This window comes from Eriocheir sinensis, chromosome 47 (genome assembly GCF_024679095.1).
Source record: "Eriocheir sinensis breed Jianghai 21 chromosome 47, ASM2467909v1, whole genome shotgun sequence".
NCBI lineage: Eukaryota > Metazoa > Arthropoda > Malacostraca > Decapoda > Varunidae > Eriocheir > Eriocheir sinensis.
Window position 1 is genome coordinate 13,796,862 of NC_066555.1, and position 22,581 is coordinate 13,819,442.

General features: G+C 42.0%; 1 protein-coding gene across 1 annotated transcript in view; it reads right to left on the minus strand.

Annotated features, from left to right (window-relative positions):
* Window positions 1-22,581, minus strand: part of LOC126981380 (alpha-(1,3)-fucosyltransferase C-like) — a 79,031-nt gene that overhangs the window by 24,469 nt on the left and 31,981 nt on the right. Inside the window, exons 2-6 of the mRNA XM_050832405.1 lie at window positions 20,827-20,930; window positions 20,451-20,706; window positions 20,185-20,357; window positions 15,042-15,170; window positions 14,790-14,912 (exon numbers count right to left, since the gene is read on the minus strand). Coding sequence (XP_050688362.1) covers window positions 14,790-14,912; window positions 15,042-15,170; window positions 20,185-20,357; window positions 20,451-20,588 — 563 coding nt within the window. The 5' untranslated portion in view covers window positions 20,589-20,706; window positions 20,827-20,930. The remainder of the gene's footprint in view (window positions 1-14,789; window positions 14,913-15,041; window positions 15,171-20,184; window positions 20,358-20,450; window positions 20,707-20,826; window positions 20,931-22,581) is intronic.

Genomic DNA, 22,581 nt, shown 5'->3' on the forward strand with positions numbered 1-22,581 from the left:
TTTCCTTCCCGATCCCTTTTTTTCTCTTCGGAGTAACACCTCCGGAGACACTGGATGCTTTCATGACATTACGAACACAATTCTCGGATCTTCCTCTCCTTGCTACTTCTTTGTTGCTGTGGCCTTCGCGAAGTAAAGCCAGTATGATACTTTTTTTCTTCATTTTCAGATTGGCAGGCCCCATTCTGTAGCGAAGTGTGAGTGATATCCCGAGAAGAGGCCAGCGATGTTTGAGGAAACGGGACCGGATGCATGAAACACCTCACCCGAAAACAAAGGAACACAAAGGAAGAAGAAACAACAGCAGACCTGCTGGTCCTTACGAGGCTGTTTGTGACAAGCTACACTAACTATCTAATCAAAGGTGGAAGATGAAGGACAGCAAAGGCGAAGGCTCCTCCCCACGCCCCATCCCTCCAGCCAAACCTGGCAGGAAAGGAAAAAGAACCATGCAGCATGGAAAAACTGCATGGAAATTATGTAGGAAAGAGGAAAGAACTACCATTACTGTTACCACTAACCGGGCGATAAAAGCGGTCAAGGGCACCAGTATTCGAAAGAACTTAACGTTATTACGACAATGAGTAATATCTTAGTTGCTGGTTGAATTCAAAATACTTGTCTAATCTATTCTTGAAGGCCGTAACTGTTGTACTATCAACGACATCACAGGGTAGAGAGTTCCAAACATTAACAACTCGATTGAAGAAGTGTTTAGCTTCGTGCGACGAGAATCTTTTACCACTTATTTTCAAATTGTGATTTCTTCTTGTTCTACTTGACCGATCAATTGTAAAGTAATCTTCCGCATTAATATCACTGAATCCTTCAAACATTTTAAACACTTCTATTAGATCGCCTCGCATTCTTCGTTTTGATAGGCTGAATAAATTTACTTCTTTAAGCCTTTGTTCATATGATAAATTTCTCAACCTAGAAATCATCTTTGTTACTCTTCGTTGAACCCGTTCCAACTTTTCTATGTCTTTTCTGTAATAGGGAGACCAAAACTGTACACAGTACTCTAGATGGGGTCGAACCGACGAATTATACAGTTTTAATATTACTTTTTCCGATTTATTATTAAAAGACTCGTCCGATGAAGCAGTTTTAACTACCTCTGAACAATGCTAACCGTGCTTTAAATCGCTTGATATAGTGATTCCAATATCCTTTACTTACTGCAGAGAGTTGTCGGCCATTCATTACGTACTGAACGCGATTGCTATTTTTTCCGATGTGTAACACTTTACATCTGTCAACATTAAATTTCATTTGCCATTGATTGGCCCAACGTGCAAGTCGATCTAGATCTGATTGTAAAGCTTCTTCGTCGAGTGTCGCAGTTACTTTACTAGCAATTTTTATGTCATCAGCAAATTTTGATACTTTGCAGGTGAGCCCATCATCGATATCATTAACATAAATTAAGAAGAGCATGGGGCCAAGCACTGATCCTTGAGGTACGCCGCTTCTGACATCGAGCCAGTTAGATGTAACACCGTCTAGAACTACTCTCTGGGGAGATGTGTCTGCTCCCACACAGTCTGCCCAGCGGTTACTTTACCAGTGGCCCTCGGTTATCTGTTACATTGAAAATTGAAAGCATGGAGATGCCAGTTGGTCATTATTTTCCATTTTTTGTGACCGCTGGTGCACTGATAAACAAGAGCGTAATGTTGTGTCGGAAAAATGTGTGTCGTCGGCAGGTGCGGACATTTTTTCCGCGCCGACTGTGTGTGTGTATATATATATATATATATATATATATATATATATATATATATATATATATATATATATATATATATATATATATATATATATTTACAACAAAGGAGACAGCTCAAGGGCACAATAAAAGGAAGCAATTATAAAAAAAGAGGGGTCAATTTCGGGAGGAGAGATGTTCTGATACCCTCCTCTTGAAAGAGTTCAAGTCATGGGCAGGAGGAAATACAGATGAAGGATGATTGTTCCAGAGTTTACCAGCGTGAGGGCTGAAACAGTGAAGATGTTGGTTAACTCTAGCATAAGGGGTTTGGAAAGTATAGGGATGAGCATGAGTAGGAAGTCGTGTGAAGCGGGGCCGCGGGAGGGGGGGAGTCATGCAGTCAGCAAGTTCAGAAGAGCAGTTAGAGTGAAAATAGCGATAGAAGATAGAAAGAGAGGCAACATCGCGACGGAATTTAAGAGGTAGAAGACTATCAGTAGGAGGAGGAGAGCTGATGCGACGAAGAGCCTTAGACTCCACTCTGTCCAGAAGAGCTGTGTGAGAGGAGCCCCCCCACTCATGAGATGCATATTTCATACGAGGGCAGACAAGGTCCCTGTATATGGATAGCAACTGTGCGGGGGAGAAGAACTGGCGGAGACGATGCGGAACGCCCAACTTTGAGGAAGCTGATTTACCGAGAGAGGGGATGAGAAGTTTCCATTTAAGATTTTGAGTTAAGGATAGACCGAGGATATTTAATGTCGAAGACGGTGACAGCTGAGTGTTGTCGAAGAATAGGGGATAGGTGTTTGGAAGATTGTGTCGAGCGTTAGGTGGAGAAATAGAGTTTTTGAGGCATTGAAGGACACAAGGTTCCTTCCCCAATTGGAAATGATAGCAGTACCAATATGGCCTGGCAACCAGGGCATGTAAATTTATAAACAGTGACGTGGTTGCCAGGCCGGGTATAATGGAAGTTCGATCAGAGCTTTCAAGGTTAGAGTGGATGAGCACATTGTTCGGTCTAGCAGAACAGGCCGTCCCTGCCACACCACCTCTTACCCAGCTGTGAGAGAGCACGCTGAGGCTTTTAATATTATTGTTAAGAAATAACATATTGAAATAATAGATAGTTGTGATAGACCCGATATCCGAATACTGGAATCCTTAAATATATAATCGCTTAGTCCCTCACTGAATAATACTATGTCTGCTGTTTCCTTAAATGTTGCTTAATATGCTCAGTTTTTTTGTTTTTTTTAAACATCGTCATTAATTATACTTCACAGATCAGTATTCCCCCAATATCCCCTTGACCCAATTGTTTAGTTACTGTGATCATAGGGCATTTTAAAGTGTATTTTTATATTGTTATATTCACGTTACTGAAATTTGTTCGTTTTTAGACCACTGAAGATGACATCCCGATGTCGAAACGCTTGGTACCAAGTTAATAACGATGACATTTGTGACCACGTTCGTTCGTTGAAGCTGAGGTTCCGTAAGCACACATCCCTTACTGATATATATATATATATATATATATCTATATATCTATATATATATCTATATATTTATATATATATATATATATATATATATATATATATATATATATATATATATATATATATATATATATATATATATATATATATATATATATATATATATACAGGAGTAGGTAGGAAGACACTTACCGAACGGGCGTGAGCTACTCCCGGTGAGGATATATGGGAACCGAGGAGGGTGCTGAAGCCCTTCAAACACCCTTCCCATGTCCTCACTAACCGTTTCCCTTTTGTCTCATCAACAACAGAGAGCAGTTCAGCATGCTCTCTAAAGACAGTTCCCCTCTCTTTCTACACCACACTACATTTACAAAACACACACACCTTTTCCCAAAATTCAAAATTCAACATGGCGAAAAAAAATAACTGCCTCGAACCCCCGCCCGGAGGGGGGGACCATAAATTCCCTCAGGAAGGACTCCCCTTCTGGCTGCCGACTTGAGAGGTGTCCTGATAACTCCTCGAACCTCCTCCTTATCAATTTCTGCAACATTCGCGGTCTCCGTTCTAATTTTCATTCTGTGGAACACCATCTCTCCTATTCTAAACCTCACCTTCTCTTCCTCACCGAAACACAGGTTTCTGAGGCTACTGACAGCAACCTCTACTCTGTTCCCTCCTAATATCTCTATCATAAATTTCAATCCAAAGCTGGATGTTGCGCCTACGTGCGCAACGACATCACTTGCTCTCGTGCCCACGACCTTGACTCTTCAGAATTTTCCACCATCTGGCTAAGACTTCATTGTCATTATATTACTAAATACATATGTGCTGTTTATCTCTCACCTAACTCTACTAACTATGTAAAACTCTTTCACTATTTGAACACTAAAGTGGAGCGCATCTTGACCCACTCTCCCTTCGCTGAAATCTCCATCTTGGGAGATTTCAATGTTCACCACCAGCTTTGGCTTTCATCCTCTTTCACTGACCAGCCTGGTGAACAAGCCTACAACTTTGCTCTCCTCAACGACCTAGAGCAGTTGGTTCAGCACCCTACTCGTATTCCTGACCGTCTTGGAGACAGGCCCAACATTCTAGACCTCTTCCTTACCTCTAATCCTTCTGCTTACTCTGTCAAACTGTTCTCTCCGTTGGGCTCCTCCGATCATAACCTTATTTCTGCATCCTGTCCTATCGGTCCTGTACATCCTCTGGACCCGCCGAGGAGGCGATGCGTCTGGCATTGTTCTTCAGCTCGGTGGGACGACCTGAGTATGTACTTTTCCGATGTCACGTGGAATGATTACTGCTTCCAGGAGAGAGACCCTCTGTGTGCTCTGCGCATCACAGAGGTGAATGTCTCTGGAATGGAGGCATACAATCCACGTACTTTCTCTACTCCTCATGCTAAAAAGCCTTGGTTTAATCATGCTTTTTCTCATGCTATTAAAGATAGAGGCAGCTCACAAAAGGTTACAGTGCAGTCGAACTCCCATTAACTTTGATATATACATTTCAGCACTGAATCGTTCCAAATCTATTCTCCGACTTACCAAAACTTCTTTTATAAATAGAAAATGTCAACACCTTGCTTCTTCTAATTCTTTCCGTGACTTCTGGCATCTGCCCAAAATATCTCCTCCAATTTCACTTCTTCCTCTTTTCCTCCTCTCCTTAACCCAGACGGCAGCACTACCGTCTCATCTGTCTCTAAGGCTGAACTCTTCGCTCAAACTTTCTGTAATAACTCCACCTTGGACGATTCTGGGCATATTCTCTACATTCCCCTCTGACTCCTTTATGCCTGTTATTAAGATTCTTCCTAATGATGTTTTCTATGCCTTCTCTGGCCTCAACTCTCAGAAGGCTTAAGGAACTGATGGAGTGCCTCCTATTGTCCTTAAAAACTGTGCTTCTGTGCTGACACCCTGCCTGGTCAAACTCTTTCGTCTCTGCCTATCAACATATATCTTTCCTTCCTGCTGGAAGTATGCCTTTGTACAGCCTGTGCCTAAGAAGGGTGACCGCTCCAATCCCTCAAACTACCACCCAATAACTTTACTTTCATGTCTATCTAAAGCTTTTGAATCAATCCTTAACCGAAAGATTCAAAAGCACCTTTACACTTCTAATCTTCTATCTGATCGCCAGTATGGGTTCCGCAAGGGGCGTTCTACTGGTGATCTTCTTGCTCTCTTAACTGAATCTTGGTCATCCTCTCTTAGCCGTTTCGGTGAAACTTTCTCTGTTGCGCTAGACATATCGAAAGCCTTCGATAAAGTCTGGCACAAGTCTTTGCTTTCTAAACTGCCCTCTTTCGGATTCTATCCCTCTTTCTGTCCCTTTATCTCCAGTTTCCTTTCCGGCCGTTCTATCTCTGCGGTGGTAGACGGTCACTGCTCTTCCCCTAAACCTATCAACAGTGGCGTTCCACAGGGCTCTGTCCTAGCACCCACTCTCTTCCTGTTATTCATCAATGATCTTCTTTCCATAACAAACTGTCCTGTCCACTCATACGCCGACGACTCCACTCTGCATTATTCAACTTCTTTCAATAGAAGACCCTCTCAACAAGAAGTACACAACTCCAGACTGGAGGCTGCAGAACGCTTAACCTCAGACCTTGCTATCATTTCCAATTGGGGCAGAAGGAACCTTGTGTCCTTCAATGCCTCAAAAACTCAATTTCTCCACCTATCAACTCGACACAATCTTCCAAACACCTATCCCCTATTCTTCGACAACACTCAACTGTCACCTTCTTCAACACTAAACATCCTCGGTCTATCCTTGACTCAAAATCTCAACTGGAAACTTCATATCTCCTCTCTCGCTAAATCAGCTTCCTCGAGATTGGGCGTTCTGTATCGTCTCCGCCAGTTCTTCTCCCCCGCATAATTGCTATCAATATACAGGGGCCTTGTCCACCCTCGTATGGAGTATGCATCTCACGTGTGGGGGGGCTCCACCCACACAGCTCTTCTGGACAGAGTGGAGGCTAAGGCTCTGCGTCTCATCAGCTCTCCTCCTCCTACTGATAGTCTTCTACCTCTTAAATTCCGCCGCGATGTTGCCTCTCTTTCTATCTTCTATCGATATTTCCACGCTGACTGCTCTTCTGAACTTGGTAACTGCATGTCTCCCTCCCTCCCGCGGCCCCGCTGCACACGACTTTCTACTCATGCTCACCCCTATACTGTCCAAACCCCTTACGCAAGAGTTAACCAGCATCTTCACTCTTTCATTCCTCACGCTGGTAAACTCTGGAACAATCTTCCTTCATCTGTATTTCCTTCTGCCTACGACTTGAACTCTTTCAAGAGGAGGGTATCAGGACACCTTACCTCCTGAATTTGACATTGCTTTTGGCCACCTCTTCTGATTCTTTTATGTGAGCAGCGATTAGCGGGCTTTTTTTTTTTTTTTTTTTTACCCTTTTTTTTACCCTATGTTGTAAAAAAAAAAATTATATATATATATATATATATAGGTATATATATATATATATATATATATATATATATATATATATATATATATATATATATATATATATATATATATATATATATATATATATATACATGTGTGTGTGTGTGTGTGTGTGTGTGTGTGTGTATATATATATATATATATATATATATATATATATATATATATATATATATATATATATATATATATATATATATATATATAATGAAGAGGAGTACCAGGGCTGGCAGAAACATCTCTGCTATCTTTTGACTTCTTTAATAAGTTGGTGACGTTTCTGAACGAACATGTTCCATCATGAGACCTAAAACATGTTACAGTGTGTCATATATCAAGTAAGATAAAAGAACACTGGTAATAAAATTAATCTACGGTAAAAACATGCCGATTAGGGTTTCTTTCCAGGGATCCCGAGATCCCGGGATCTTGGGATCCCGGCCATAAGTTTTTTTTCTTCCCGGGAAATTTGTAAAATCCCGGGAAATCCCGGGATACTTTTTTATTACTTTTCTCTTATATCTGCTACAAAATATGAAAATGTATGAGAGAGAGAGAGAGAGAGAGAGAGAGAGAGAGAGAGAGAGAGAGAGAGAGAGAGAGAGAGAGAGAGAGAGATGCCTGGCTCCCAGGCATATCTCTCTGTGGAGCATGGAGGCTTGGTGGGGGTCACTGAAGGTGGCCACTCCAAATTAAGATCAAAGTTCAGTGATCTTTGTATTGACTGTTTGTGCTTTATGAAATGTTATTTCATGAATAATTCTTGGGGTGTATGACTGCGTTTGCAGCTGTCTGATTTTTTTTTTTTTTTACAGGCCATTCCATACTCTAGTATTGAGTGTTTTGAGTCTCATTTCACTTTTTTTTGTTTACCATGTCTGGAGAGTTGGGCCTAAATTCCAAATATTCTACTTATGATTTTGTCCGTGCATTGCAGAATTTTCATTGTTTTCTTCAGTTTTATCTCAATACGTACAATGACAAATACCAGGTTATATCTATCATTCTTTTATTTCAGGGCATTTTATAATTTTCATTTTTTCGGTTAGCTTTTGTGGAATATGATGTCCAAATTATTCTTCATGTTGAATATAAGCACAGGTTACTCCATAGTTTCATTTTCTGTGTAGTTTACAGTGGTGGGGGTCACTGGGGTGGCCTGTGCCACTGGCCAAGCTTCCATATGGATATGCTATTGTATGCAAAAACTCATATTCTATACATACATGGAAACTCCATGTCATTTAAAAATACTTATTTCACACTTTCACAGGGCAAGTAACTACTTATGATGTATATACTACTGAGGTTCATTTACGAATTACGATAGAGCAGGAGTATTAGCAAACATTATCTGCTACGGGAAATCCCGGGATCCCGGGAAATGTCTTGTTTTTTTCCAGGAATCCCTGGATGCTATAAAATCCCCAAAACAGGAAACCCTAATGCCGATGTCTTAAGAAAAGATAAAAGATGAAACGTGAAAACACTTAAAAGCATAACCAAAAGTTACCAGTAAGCGGGAGTGTTAACATAAAAACGAGGTTTAACAGTAAAACTAGTAAAATAACTAAGGGGGAGCGTAAAAGCACCCAAAAAACAAGGGAACAAGTGATATATATATATATATATATATATATATATATATATATATATATATATATATATATATATATATATATATATATATATATATATATATATATATATATATTAGTCCAGTGGCTGAGTGGGGTCCTGTGTGCACTTGTAAGTCCCCTAAGTTACTCAAAAGTTTGATGTAAGAGACCACTTCAGGAGTAAAAAAACTTGGGTAGACATGCTGGATCATGGTAGTAACTTGGGAAACTGTTATTTTATATATACCCTTAATACAGCTGCCGAGGGCAAAATAATAGACCATTATATGACATCTAACACATGCACAAAGATGATCTAAATGTCTATACATTGGTTTTTGGGCATGGAGAATATGGTATTTCATGTTTAAATAGTCCAAGTGCAGCAGCCATCTTGGATTTTCTAAATGGCTGCAAAAATGTGAAAAAAACATCGTATGCCACAGCAAAAAAATAGATGCCTTCAACTTAGCAGGGCTTTTGAGTAACTTATGTGACCTACAAGTGCACACAGGACCCCCCTCAGTGTTTGCTTACACTACGTATCTGTTAATGATTTAATTGAAACTGAGTAATTAAGTATAATATTGAATTCATGATAAAGATTTTGAATTTTGAACTTTTAAAAGATTTATCGTGACATAGTCATTTATATGTCCTCTCATGTCACAAGCTATGCCTATCTTTATTCTGGCCATTTCACAGTTCATTAGGATTCATACATTGGGAACTGTCAGACTGACATTTGCAAAAGACACAGCATGGTGCTAGTTGACGTCTACAATCACATCTCTTGGATGCACATTTCTGGCAGTTGCAGCTTAATTAGGGGGGTACGGGACACCAGAGGCCAACTAACTAAATTATCGGGTATTGCGATGAAACTAAATATGCATCTATGTCGCCTACATTTTATACGAGCCAGAACAATGTATGTATACTTATATGTATACTAATACGTATACATGTGCGTATACGTGTAGCGACACTTAAAATTACACAGCACCATTAATACATAGCCAATCACTTTCATTTTTTGGCTGTGAATAGTCTTTAGGTATGCCTAGAGCCCTATGGAAAATATTCTGAAAGTTTCCCATATAGAAAGGCGTAATGGTATTCCTTTTATTATGTTCGTCGAACATCGCGTAAAATCTTGTTTTTTTGGTCACATTTTCCTCTTAATACTCCTATCTCCTTTACTCTATCAACAATATCTGATCATAGTTCCCTAGCTACTTGTACAATCAACATTCCTTCAACTTTTCACGAAAATCTGATTGATTTTAGATTTTCTGCGATTAAAAAAAAAAGAGACAAAATTTAACCTTTAACTCGGTCCATTTAAACCCGCGCCAGACATTTAAAATTTGCACTACGAAGAAAACATTGCTCGGGGATTATTTATAGATGGTATAAGAACGTTTTTAACCCAGTTTTGCAAAATGCTATATTTTGACTCCCACCCCCCCCTTTCCCCGCAGGTGTCACGTACCCACTTAGCGATGTCATCTGGAAGCTTCTGAATGCAGTTGTCAGGCATCAGCAAGCCATCCATTTTTTTCTGAAGCCATACAGGTTTGGATCAAGAGAAATTCCAGTGAGACAAATCATTTGCAAGTGTGCTGCATGAAAGCTTCTACGAATATGCCCCATAGTGGAGGTCGAGTTTGGTGGCAGCTGTTCGATTGTCACATCCTTACTTTGATGACATATCTGGTATCTTAGTTCATTTGTTGTTTTGCATAAAGACCCTGACTTCAAAACCTGAACCAGATACGCTTCTGCTTTCGCCATTGTCACGTCAAGGCATGGGTCATTGAGATTCAGTCCAAATCCTTGTAGGAAGCCAATTGGGTCAGCGTTCAGAGCTGCAACTTTCGTACCAAATTTGCTTGTTGTGTCGCAGCCAGATAGATTGTGTACTGCAGGCCGTACATCACACAGGGGCCCGATCTTCTGTGCGAGTGTGTGAAGAGGAATGTATCTATTGGAGTCACCTGTACCAGCTCTCATTCAGAACTCGGAAAGTCAATGCTGGTGCAGCACACGTCAGTGCTCGTCGCGACCTCCGGTCGAGCTCGATCGAAAACCACTGAAGCCAGGAAGGCGCGCTCGGTGCCAAATGAAAGCTCCCCCAATACAGATTAACAATCAGAAATAAAATTGGAAAGCATTATACAAATAAAAAAAAGTTACAAGCCAAAAAAATAGGACGCGTCTAAATCGCTGCAAAAGGGCCGAAAAACAGGCTCCTTTGCGACGGCTCGACGACGAACTCGGAACCGAGCTATCAAAAAATCCCTCGAGTTGGCCAAACCACACTGCCAAGAAGGGCCACATGCCAAAATACAGCCTTCCAGAAGCAATAGCAAGGCCACACCAGACGAAAACGGCAACGTGTCGATTTCGTCAAAATCGCTCCTGACAGGGCCCACGCTGCGAGCTCCAGCGACGAAACTACTGGGAGCAGGGAAATGCTGTGCACCACACTGGAAAGCACATTTGGAGGGCCAAATCATTTGTGAAATAAGCCTCCTGAAATTCTTAAAAAAGGAGCGGGCCTCAAGGTTGGGAACTCAAAACTAGGTCCCCTTCCGAGTCGCTCCCCGCGAACCCACTCGACCCTTGACCCCCCCCCCCCCCCCGAGTCGGTTCTCGAGCCCGGTCACCAATTAAAAAAAACAGCCCCTTCATTTTGCCGTCGATTGACACCGAAAAGTCTTCTGCAGCCCCCAAAATAAGGGAGCTACGGCGACTCGCACCAAAGCGGCCGACCTTCCAACATTCGCGGCTTAATGACAAGGCTGGGGCAAGTGTCCGTTCCATAGTATAGGGTTCATTGATCTATCTATAGTATTGGCACCCACAACATGATCGCCAAGTCTTTTCCATTCATCCACCACTCTACTGGTGAACCAATTCTTGCCTATGTCTGCTGAATCTGAATTTGTCTAACTTAAAACCATTGCTACGCCTCCTACCTGGCTCTTTTACTACCAAAACCCTATTGACATCCCCTTTATTAAAGCCCTTCATCCATTTATAGACTTCGATAAGGTCTCCTCGCAACCTTCGCCTTTTTCGAGAGTGTATATTTAAATGCTTCAGTCTATCCTCATAAGGCAAGTTTCTCAAACCTTGAATCATTTTTGTCATCCTTCTCTGTACAGATTCTAACATCTTGATATCCATTCTATAGTCGGGTGATCAGAACTGGACCGCGTAATCAAGGTGAGGTCTAACTAGAGCTAAGTAAAGTTTGAGGATGACCTCAGCACCCTGTATGCACGATTCTTAGCCTGGATGCATTGGGCCCTTGGACGAGGGTCAGTGTTCACTAAGACTCCTAAGTCCCTCTCACACCCAGACCTGCTTAGAGGAGTGTCATTTAACGAGTAATTATGCATGTGGTGCTGTATATCGTGTGAGAGTCCGGTTCCATTCCCTTTAACTGAAAAAAGGGTGTTGGTTCTCCCTATCTGGGAAGGGAAAGGAGACCGACAGGACTGCTACAATTTCCGGGTTATTACACAGCTCAGAGTGCCAAACAGATTATTCGCTCATCTGCTCCCGATGCTAAGTCGATCTCATCTGCTAAAGTTTCAGAGACCTGAGCAATCCGGGTTCACGACCGGCAAGTAAACAATTGACCGAATCCTAGCAGTTCCCGTCTTTATGGGACGCCGATATGAGTTTCACAAAGGGTGCTCGCAGCCCTATTTTTTTTTACGTGCCAGTCTATAGCGCCGGTGGGCTTTCTTGAGGGGCCTGGATGATAATCGATACCAGCCCCTCAAGGCGCAGGCAAGTGTTTTAAAGAGGCGCCATCTTTTCTTTGTTCATGCTATCCCCCAGAGCTCGTTCTTGATTCACTTGGACGGTTTCCTCTAGAGTCCAGGTTGATGGGTGGTCTTCAGGACAGCATGTGGGTAGTCTTAAGCCACTCGGCGGTGACTGAAAAATCCCAGGTGGTAGCGGCGGATTCGAACCCGCGTCGTCCATCACGCGGTGAATGCGGAGTCTGCACGCTAACCAGTCAGCCACTACCTACCCAATGTTGATTTCAGTAAGGCTTATGACTAAGTGTATCGTGAGGTACTGTAGGACATTCTGCAAATACATGGGATCCCTGCGAGGATTGACCTGATGACTGGTTTGTACTCTGGGACAGAGAGTACTGTGAAGCGTTGGGGAGGCGTTTCCGTCTTCTTCCCTGTCAATTTTGGATCCAGCCAGGTGTGCGTCCCTGCTCCATCACTTTCAACACCTGCATGTGCAGGGTATTAGGCAAAGTTGTTGATCAAATTCGTTGCAGAGCATCTATTGGCGACATCGAAGTCACTGATCTTGTTTTCGTTCATAATTCTGTACTTCTCGAGGAATCGCTGGAGTTTCTGGTGTTGCTTCTGTAAGTTCTGCACGAGGAGGCGATGCCTCTGGGACTGAAGAACTCCTGGGCCAAATCTAAGGTCCAGTCATTTCGAGGCTTGCTGGATGACATAGTTCAGTATGTTCATGCATGTGGTGAGGATGTCGATGTCACCCAAACTGTCGCATACCTTGGTAGCATTTCCATAACAATGTTGGGTCTTACCAGGAAGTCACTCGACGGATTCGCCTAGCCCATAGTGATATGGACTTGCTCAACATGAGTATATGGCGTTGTCGATATCTATGCAGGTGTACAAATATTCGAATCTTTGTCACTTGTGCTCCCTGTCTTAATGTATGGCTTTGGGACATGGTTCATGAATTGGAGAGGTATGTCGAGGTCTTTGGTACTAATTGTATTCGCAGGATCATGAGTTACAGCTGGAATGACCGTGCAGAGTCAGCGGGTACGCGATGAAACTGAGTCCAAGCCTTTTACCGGCATAATACGTGAACGTCAACTCCGGCTATATGGGCAAATGCACGCCTCACGGACGTCGATACTACTCACATGGTTGTTTCTGTACGAGCCAACCCTGAGTGGAGGAGACCTATGGGACACCCACGTAACTTATGTCTGGGGCAAGTAGATCGATCCTGCCGGGAAGGACTCAAGATGGATAAGGCGTTTGCAGGGGAGCTTGCTCTGGAGGACCGTCCGGGGTGTTGGCGGCGAGTGAGTGAAACGACGCTCCCCCAGGTGTATGCTTCCCTTTCATTAATTACTTAAACGGCAAAGTGCCTCACCAATCACTTTTTTTCTGAAGTAAAAGCCCTTAGGATAGAGGGTAAAGCTCAAAAATGGTTCGAAGCGTGCCCTAGTGACAAAACGAGAGAGTACATAATAATGAGGCTAAATCGGAATGAGCCCGAGTTTAATAGAGGCGTCCCGTAGGGATCGTCGGGATCCATTACTGTTTGTCACATACAGCAATGATCTTGACTGCGGTATAACCAGCGAAATATGGAATATTTCTGATGACACAAAAAACAAGTAGATTTAGCAGTTCAGACAACGACGCTGAGGTACTTCATGAGGAACCAAATGGCCTGTAAGAGTGGGTCGACAAATGGATGATGCAGTTCAATTCGACTAGGCACCGTCCTAAGTGTGGGAAAAACTGACCCCCTAAGTAATTACACATTAAATAACACACCCCTTGACCACTCCAGCCGCAAGAGAGATTTGGTTGTACGTTTGAGCTGTGATCTTCGACCCGGAAATCAATGTATTATCGTAAATAGTCTTGGCTTGTATTTAAAAAAAAAAAAAAAACATTAGCAACAGGAGCTTGGAAGTTATCATTAAACTCTACTTGGCAATGGTTTGGGCTCACGTGGATTATGCTGTTCAATTTTAGTGCCCCTATTGCAGGAAGGATATAGAATCCCTCGAAGGAATACAGAGATGAATGTCTAAAATATTATAAGGAGAAAGACTAAAACAATTGATCTTGCATTCCTCAGAAATTCGTAGTCTATTTGAGGATTAAATTCAAGTGTTTAAATATTTTAAGGATATTAACAATGGTGCTTTAAATGAAGCTTATATTAAACACCGATATGAAAACACGCAGTAATGGGTAATAGTAGGATAAATTCGAGTTTAGAAACAAAAGAGGCAAGAAGTGGTTCACAAAGAGGGTGGTGGATGAGTGCAGCAAACTGAGTAGGTTTGGATTTAGGTAAACGGTTGAAGCATTTCTCGAAGGGAAGGGATTTAGGGCAAACACATTTTCAGGAGTTTCCATGTTTAGGCCGTCTGACCTCTCGTAGTCTCCTTATATACTTGTGTATCCTTGTGCAATTCTGCCTCATGTGGTGAGGCTGGAACAAACGTGGGTATGGAGAAACAGGTGCAAGAGAGTTTTACCCGAACACGCCAGTAGTCTGTTTTTCTGCCTATCTGCCTTTTCCATTTGTTACCCCTTTTGAGGTAACGGTCTGAAGTCCCTAAATATTTTATTCCTTCACTAAAGTGCATTTTCGTTCCAAGTTTGGGTGACTCGCCTGTTTCTGCCAGACTCAGTGTCGCAGTGGGATACGAACCATGCCGCCAGCTTGGTCTTCCCTTCTGCATAGTTCCTCTTCGTTGTTGGTAGTGGCTTATGGCGACGGAACACTCTGTCATATCTGTAAATGTTCAATTTAGCTCAGAACAGATTTAGACCTTGTAGGAATTCAGTTACCAATATATTTCAATGATAATATTAAGTTCTATCCGATTATAATCTTTGGGATCTGAGGGTGACTTGAACTCACGGTTGAGGGATGTCAGAGTCCAGTCTGTAAGTGAATGTCCAATTGAAGACGTTGTGGTAGTCTCGTAGGTCACCGTATAGATAGGAGGGTGATTCCATCATCCAGAATATATAGCGGGTGTGAGGCGACCTGAACAGGATATATTTTGCTAAAGTTTTTAATTCACTTAAAGGAATCTAGACAATTTTCTGGAGCCTTCTTCCAACGCTCTACACTTTTCTCTGCAAAGTCAAAAGCCAGAAAACAAATTCAGGTAGTCAGTGCCTGCAGTTCAAGGTAAAGCAAAACAGGAGATAAACGTAAAGGTGAAATTAGGAAGTAGCATATCACCCAGTAGCATGGCTTTTCAGTTAACCTTGATTAAGGAAACATGAGAACGGAATAAAATTCTACATTATCACGTATAGTAGGATTATTGAGTTGAAAAGAAAGTAACTATACAAATAAAACTTCCATGTAGCTGTTCAAACAAGCGAAAGGCATATTATATATATGGCTAAATAAAACCAATACACAGATTTATGTTACAGTAAATAAAGCAGCTCTAGGGCAAAAATAAATAAAAACAAAAAAAGTCCGCTAAGCACTGGTCCCTTAAAAGGAGAGTGGCCAACAGAGAGTTTAATTTCTGGTGGAGAGGTGTCTCTATACTTCTCTCTTGAAAGAGCTCAATTCGTAGGCAGGAGGAAATATAGAGGAAGGAAGGCTGTTCCCAAGTTTAGCAGCGAAAGGGATGAAAAAATGAGGAGGCTGGTTAACACTTGCATAAAGGATGTTGACAGTATTGGGATGAGCTAGAGTAGAATGTAATGTGCAGTAGAGCCGCGGGTGGGGTAGAGGCATACGGTTAGCAAGTTCATAAGAGCAGTTAGCATGAAAATATCGACTGAAGAAAGAGAGGCAAAACTGTGGCGGCATATAAGAGGCAGAAGACTGTCAGTAAGAGGAGAAGAGTTGATGAGACGAAGACCTCTACTGCCCAACAGAGCTATGTGTGTAGAACCTCCTAAACCTGAGATGCATACTCCATGCGAGGGCGGACAGGTTCTTGTAAGCACTGCGAGCGCAATGGGTGGCTGTTCGTCGACAATTGACGGGATACACTTGACGTTCAAAGGTGTTGAGGCTCTCTCACACTCCCTTGAGCGAGCACTTAGTACCCTGAGGGATTTTTTAGTATAGACGAGGGGGGGGAGGAGTAATGGGAGAGGACATCTAGCTCATAATACAACCAGGCAGCTTAGAAGTAATTATAGGGGAGTAACATAGGGCGGGCTAAGAATCTTCTATACTAACAGCAGGAGCCTCAGAAACAAGATAGACTTACTAAGGGGTGAAGCTTGTTCAGAAAATTTTGACATAATAGCGATCACTGAGACATGGATAGACACTGCCAGTAGAAATTTTAGATCGGAATTTGAAATAACGGGTTATCAGATGTTTCACCAAGACAGAAGGGGAAGAAAGGGAGGTGGAGTTGCGCTATATGTTAAGGACTCACTTAAATGTTTAGTTAACAATTCAGTCAAAACTAACATGGATTGAGAATCAGTTTGGGTGGACGTTTACAAAGGAAAAGAAAAACTAACTCTAGGAGTTCTGTACAGGCCACCCAACCTTAACAGGCAGGACACGAGTATATTACTACAGGAGATTGGCAGGGCGAGTTGGAGTAAAAATGTCTGCATAATGGGGGACTTTAATTATAGAAATATAGACTGGGAAGACCTAGTGGGTGACCTGGAAGCCGAGGATTTTCTTGAAGTTATACAAGATAATTTCCTTATGCAGGTAGTTACTGAGCCTACCAGAGGAGATAACATATTAGACTTAGTCATAACTAATAATGGAAACTTGCTACGTGAGTTGGAGGTGGGCGGAGAGTTAGGAAATAGTGACCACAGAACGGTTCGTTTTAGCTTAGACTGGGCGGTAACCCGGGAACCAAACCCAGGCTTAGTGCCAGATTTTAGAAGAGCAAATTACGAGGGGCTTCGAAGACATCTTGAAGGGGTAAACTGAGCTCATTTAGGGATTCATGAGGGCCAGTACTGTGGGTTGGAGGGCCAGGAGAACCAGGTAGAAATGTCTTACAATAATTTAGTTAGAGTAATGGTAGAGGGGCAAAGACAGCATATACCACAGCAAACACTTAGAAAAGAAAACAATGACCCTAAGCGGATGACTCGTGGACTAAAACACGAGATAGTGTTAAAGAAGGGAATTTATCAGAAAATAAAGAATGGTGAAACACATCTTAGGGGACGGTATGTCGAACTATCTAGATTAGTGAAGAAAAACACCAGGATAGCAAAAAGAACTATGAGATCAAAGTAGCAAATGAGGCGAAAAGTAATCCTAAGGGCTTCTTTCAGATGTATAGAACAAAAACTAGGGAGAAAATTGGACCGCTGAAAGCAAACACGGGCGAGCTAGTAGAAAATTACGAAAATATGAGCACATTGTTGAACGACTACTTCCTTTCAGTATTCACACAAGAGGATCGAACGACTGTTACGGAAAGGGTTCAAGTGTACGAGGGCGGGGATGGCGATAAATTTAGGAATCTAATCATGACCAGGTAAGTAGTTCAGGATAAGATAGATAAGCTTAAGAAGAATAAGTCGCCAGGTCCTGACGGAATATTTCCGAGGGTATTAAAGGAATTTAGTGATGTACTCAGTGACCCACTAACCGACATCTTTAAGACGTCGGTAAATACTGGTTATATGCCCAGCCTATGGACAGTAGCTAATGTGACGCCGATTTTTAAAAAGGGGGACAGGTCAGTTGCTTCAAACTATCGCCCAATTAGCTTAACATCGGTTGTAGGCAAGATGCTGGAGTCCATAATAGCCATGAACATTCGGGAGCATCTAGAGAAATATAGCTTAATTCAAGACTCGCAGCATGGGTTCACGACAGGCAGGTCATGCCTCACCAATCTCTTGTCCTTCTACAATAAAGTATTTGAGGCGGTAGACATAGATGAATATTATGATGTAATCTATCTTGATTTTAGTAAAGCGTTTGACAAAGTTCCTCACCAACGACTATTGCTTAAATTACAGGCTCACGGAGTAGAGGGTAAAGTTTTGAACTGGGTCACGGCGTGGCTTAGCAATAGGAAGCAAAAAGTTCAAATCAATGGTAAAATATCTGACTGGGGATGTGTTACGAGTGGGGTCCCACAAGGTTCGGTATTAGGTCCACTTTTATTTATTATTTATAGCAATGACTTAGATACGGGAATCAGTAGTGATGTCAGTAAGTTTGCAGATGATACCAAGATCGGTAGAATAATTGAGACGGATCAGGACGCTAGTATTCTCCAGGATGAACTAAACAGATTGTATGACTGGGCGGATAAATGGCAAATGGAGTTCAATGTAGGGAAGTGCAGTATTCTGAGTGTAGGTAGGAACAACCCCTCACATAACTATTGCTTAAATGACTCTGTCATAAGCAGGTCTGGGTACGAGAGGGATTTAGGGGTCTTAGTGAGCTCTGATCTCCGTCCAAGGGCACAATGCATTCAAGCTAGAAATCGAGAAAATAGGGTACTGGGATTTATTTCAAGGAGCGTAAGCAACAGAAGTGCCGAAGTCTTCCTCAAACTTTATTTAGCACTTGTTAGACCTCATCTTGACTATGAGGTTCAGTTCTGGTCACCTTACTACAGAATGGATATCAAAATGTTAGAATCGGTGCAGAGGAGGATGACTAAGATGATTCTGGGGTTGAGAAACTTGCCATACGAGGAAAGACTCAAACAGTTAAATTTGCATTCTCTAGAAAGGCGAAGGGTGCGTGGAGACATGATCGAGGTTTATAAATCGATGAAGGGCTTTAATAAGGGGGATATTCATAAGGTTTTGTTGGTAAGAGAACCGGGTAGGACACGAAGTAATGGATTTAAACTGGATAAATTCAGATTCAACAGGGACATGGGCAAAAATTGGTTTACTAACAGAGTGGTGGATGAGTGGAATAGACTTAGCAGTCACGTGGTGAGTGCCAATACAATCGTCACATTCAAAAATAGATTAGATAAATTCATGGACAGCGATATTAGGTGGGGTTAGATACACGGGAGCTTAGGTTCAAAGGTGCTACCTCGTACAGGCCTACCGGCCTCTTGCAGACTCCTATGTTCTTATGTTCTTATATGTGCAGCATCTGTGAAGGGAGGCGATAGAGAACGCTGATTTAGTAAGAGAGGAGACATAAGGATTCCAGTTAAGATGAACAGTGTAGACGGTAACGGCTGAATGTCATAGGAGAAGAGGGGATAGGTGTTTGGAAGATCTGAGGTGAAGCGTTCTGCAGCCTAAACTTCTGTAATTCCTGTTGGCAGGGTCTTTTTTTCAAAAGATGTTGAGTAATTCAGAGTAGAGTCATCGGCGTACGATTATAGACTGGGAGATAAGACAAAACCTTGCGGGACACCACAGCCGATAGGATTATAAGAACAGTGGGCGTCTACCCCAGCAAAGATAGATCAGTCAGAAAGGAGAGTAGAGATAAAAGTACGGAAAGAGGACAGAATCCGTAGAACAGTAGTTTATAAATTAAATATTTGTGCCAGACTCTGGCAAAATCTTTCGAGTTGTCTAAAGCAAAATATTCAGAGGAGTCAGAACATATGAAAATAAAAAGAAACCGGAAAAAAATATCCGCTGCCTTACATACAGCAGCATCTGTTAACGCATTCTCTACACCAGAATCCCAATCCCATCTTTTTTTTTGAGCTCATTCTCAAGCCAATGAAAAATGACTCTAAAATATTTTTTCAAAAAACTATATAAAGTATCTAATACGGTTTTTGACGAAATACACATATATAGTTATTATATAATTATTATTATTATAATAATAAAAATTATTATTATTATTATTATTATTATTATTATTATTATTATTATTATTATTAGTAGTAGTAGTAGTAGTAGTAGTAGTATTTTACTGAGATCCATGAAAACGGCATCATTGAACATAGACCCATATAGGTCCAAACAGAGTACTCATGGATATGAAAATTAAGAGAGAGGTAATGGGTGATGGATCAAGGAGACAGAGCAAGAGGTTTATGATTTTTCAAGCTTTAAATGATATATGTCGAGGTGAATGTTTAGGGCCTTACCTGTATTCCGGCAGGGACCTGTCTATGGACCTGTAGTGCCACACTAGCGCATCTACCTTCTCAATGGGGTAGCGAGTCCTGTCGCCTGTGGTGGTGCACATGTTAACGCGACAACCGGCTACGAGGAAAGGCTCGTGCCCAAATCCGAACCCAAAGTGCTTATGGGAATGGTCCTGAAACATCATAAATAATGTGAAGGTAAGTTATGCAAATATGATAGTAATATATAATACTATTGATGAATATACAAAATATATATCACTCACATCATTCCAAAAGAGTATTTTTTTGAGACAGGTGTCATTGACTGTGCCTAATTTAGGCTCTGGGAACATTTCAGGAAAGGATGGTGACGCTTTCTCCGAGATGCAGCTTGGGTAGGGTAGGGTAGAGTCTCCTGGCATCACTGGCTTGGGAAGGCTTTTATTCTCACGGAGACACTGAATACTGGAGGGCTGTGACCAAGTCGAAATCTTTGATGATTCACGTGCTTTTGAACATTGCCCGTCGTTCGGCCTCTCTCTAAGAAAGGGGAAAAAATGCATTTCGTCTCTGTGTTCAGATGACACAACATGCTTTTAAATGAGATGGGTGAAGACATGAGGTTAACAGATATTGAGGACATGGAACATAAGGACTTACGAGAGGATGATGGGCAGTTGGACGGAGTAGTAGTTGATGCGAAGGATGTGATAGATGCCAACAAGACTAATGACGATCACGACAGCTCCAAGTGTCCGGATTCGCTATGGAACAAGGTGACAAGTCGAAATGAAATTAATTTGTTGAAATAACCAGATTCTTGAAAATAGTACTTCTTTCTAATTCAATTTGATTTCTCTCTCTCTCTCTCTCTCTCTCTCTCTCTCTCTCTCTCTCTCTCTCTCTCTCTCTCTCTCTCTCTCTCTCTCTCTCTCTCTCTCTCTCTCTCTCTCTCTCTCTCTCTCTCTCTCTCTCTCTCTGGGTGTCTGTCTCTTTGTCTTTGTGTCTCAGTGTTTCAGTCGCTCAGTACATTTGGATAGAATAGGTATGAGCGAGTGCAGAAATTCATGTGCAGCAGGTCCGCGGGAGGGGTGCTGAAAAGAGCAGTATCCATGAAAATATTGACAGAGAGGCAATATTGCTGCGGAGTTTAACTAGTAGGATATTATCAATAAGACCCCCTTTACACTGTGCCGACTGTAGGCCATGACAACCCAGCAACTTTTGGATTTGTCAAGTCGGCTCCCACGCTCCAAGAATGGGGGGGGGGGTCTTTTTATGGGGCGGGGTCTGGTTATCGGCTATTATGACTGTCGACGGTCGTCGCCTGTCTGGGGCATCCGGCCTACTGTTTACCACAGAAGGTGGCCCACAGTCTTCCCTACTGTCTTCCCGACTGTTTTGGCGGCAGCCTTGCCAATTGCCGCCGAAGTCTACCCAAACTTAGAATTTATATATTTGCTATAGACATCTGCGCAGCGCTCTCCTTTTCATGGGTCATAAGGAATATATAATAGGCCGCGACTTTCCGTTGTGCGATTCAGCCCCAGAGAGAGGCAGCAGGAGTGCCTGCGTGCTGTGATGGCTCCCATATTAATTTTGTCCCCAAAAGTTGCTTTGCTTGCGATTGCAAAATGAAAACATAAATCTCCTGATGGGATCTGTGAAGGTAGTAGAGGGCCGTAGGAGATTGAGCAAGAAAAAGAAAAGGCTGCAGCGACGCATGTGGGTTCGCCCCTGGCTGCTCCTCAGGACGCAGTATGGCTCCACATCCAGCGATAAAATTTAGTTGGCCGACACTGTGCCAAGTGGCCGGCGGACGGTCGCCGTCTAAAAATATTTTTAGGCCAAAAAACTCAATTTTGGCTTCTTTTCAAGCATTTATATTACCAAATCTGGCTTTTTTTGGCTTTTTATTACAATGTGGCTGAAATATATCCCATTTAGTCTCAATAAGCTTATTTGATATAGTGAGTTTATTTGCCACCTCCTAGGACAAAACTGATCTAAGTTAAAGTCTACCATGCTTTCCAGTACGCGTACTTTTATGTTTCTATTATTACCATGGTAATCCATGCAATTTTTCCCGTTTTCTCTTATTGCTATTAAATAGCAATAATGAAATTGGACAAATCAACCGGGTGGTGTTGATGGCGTGCGAGGTCCACGGCTGAATTTTGGCGTGAGTTTTCTTGTGTTTTGACGTGTCTGATGTAATTTTAGGCCTCCTATCAAAAGTGACCTATCCTCATGAATAAGCCAGGAGTATGTTGGTAGGGTATTGAGTACTGAAATATATTGTGTTGTGATGAATCAAATTGGTAAAATCGTTTTCCATCCACCAAAAGCAATCGTTCTGGTAGTATATATTTATGTAGATTACAAAAAAAAAAACATGGGCTAGAATATATTCGG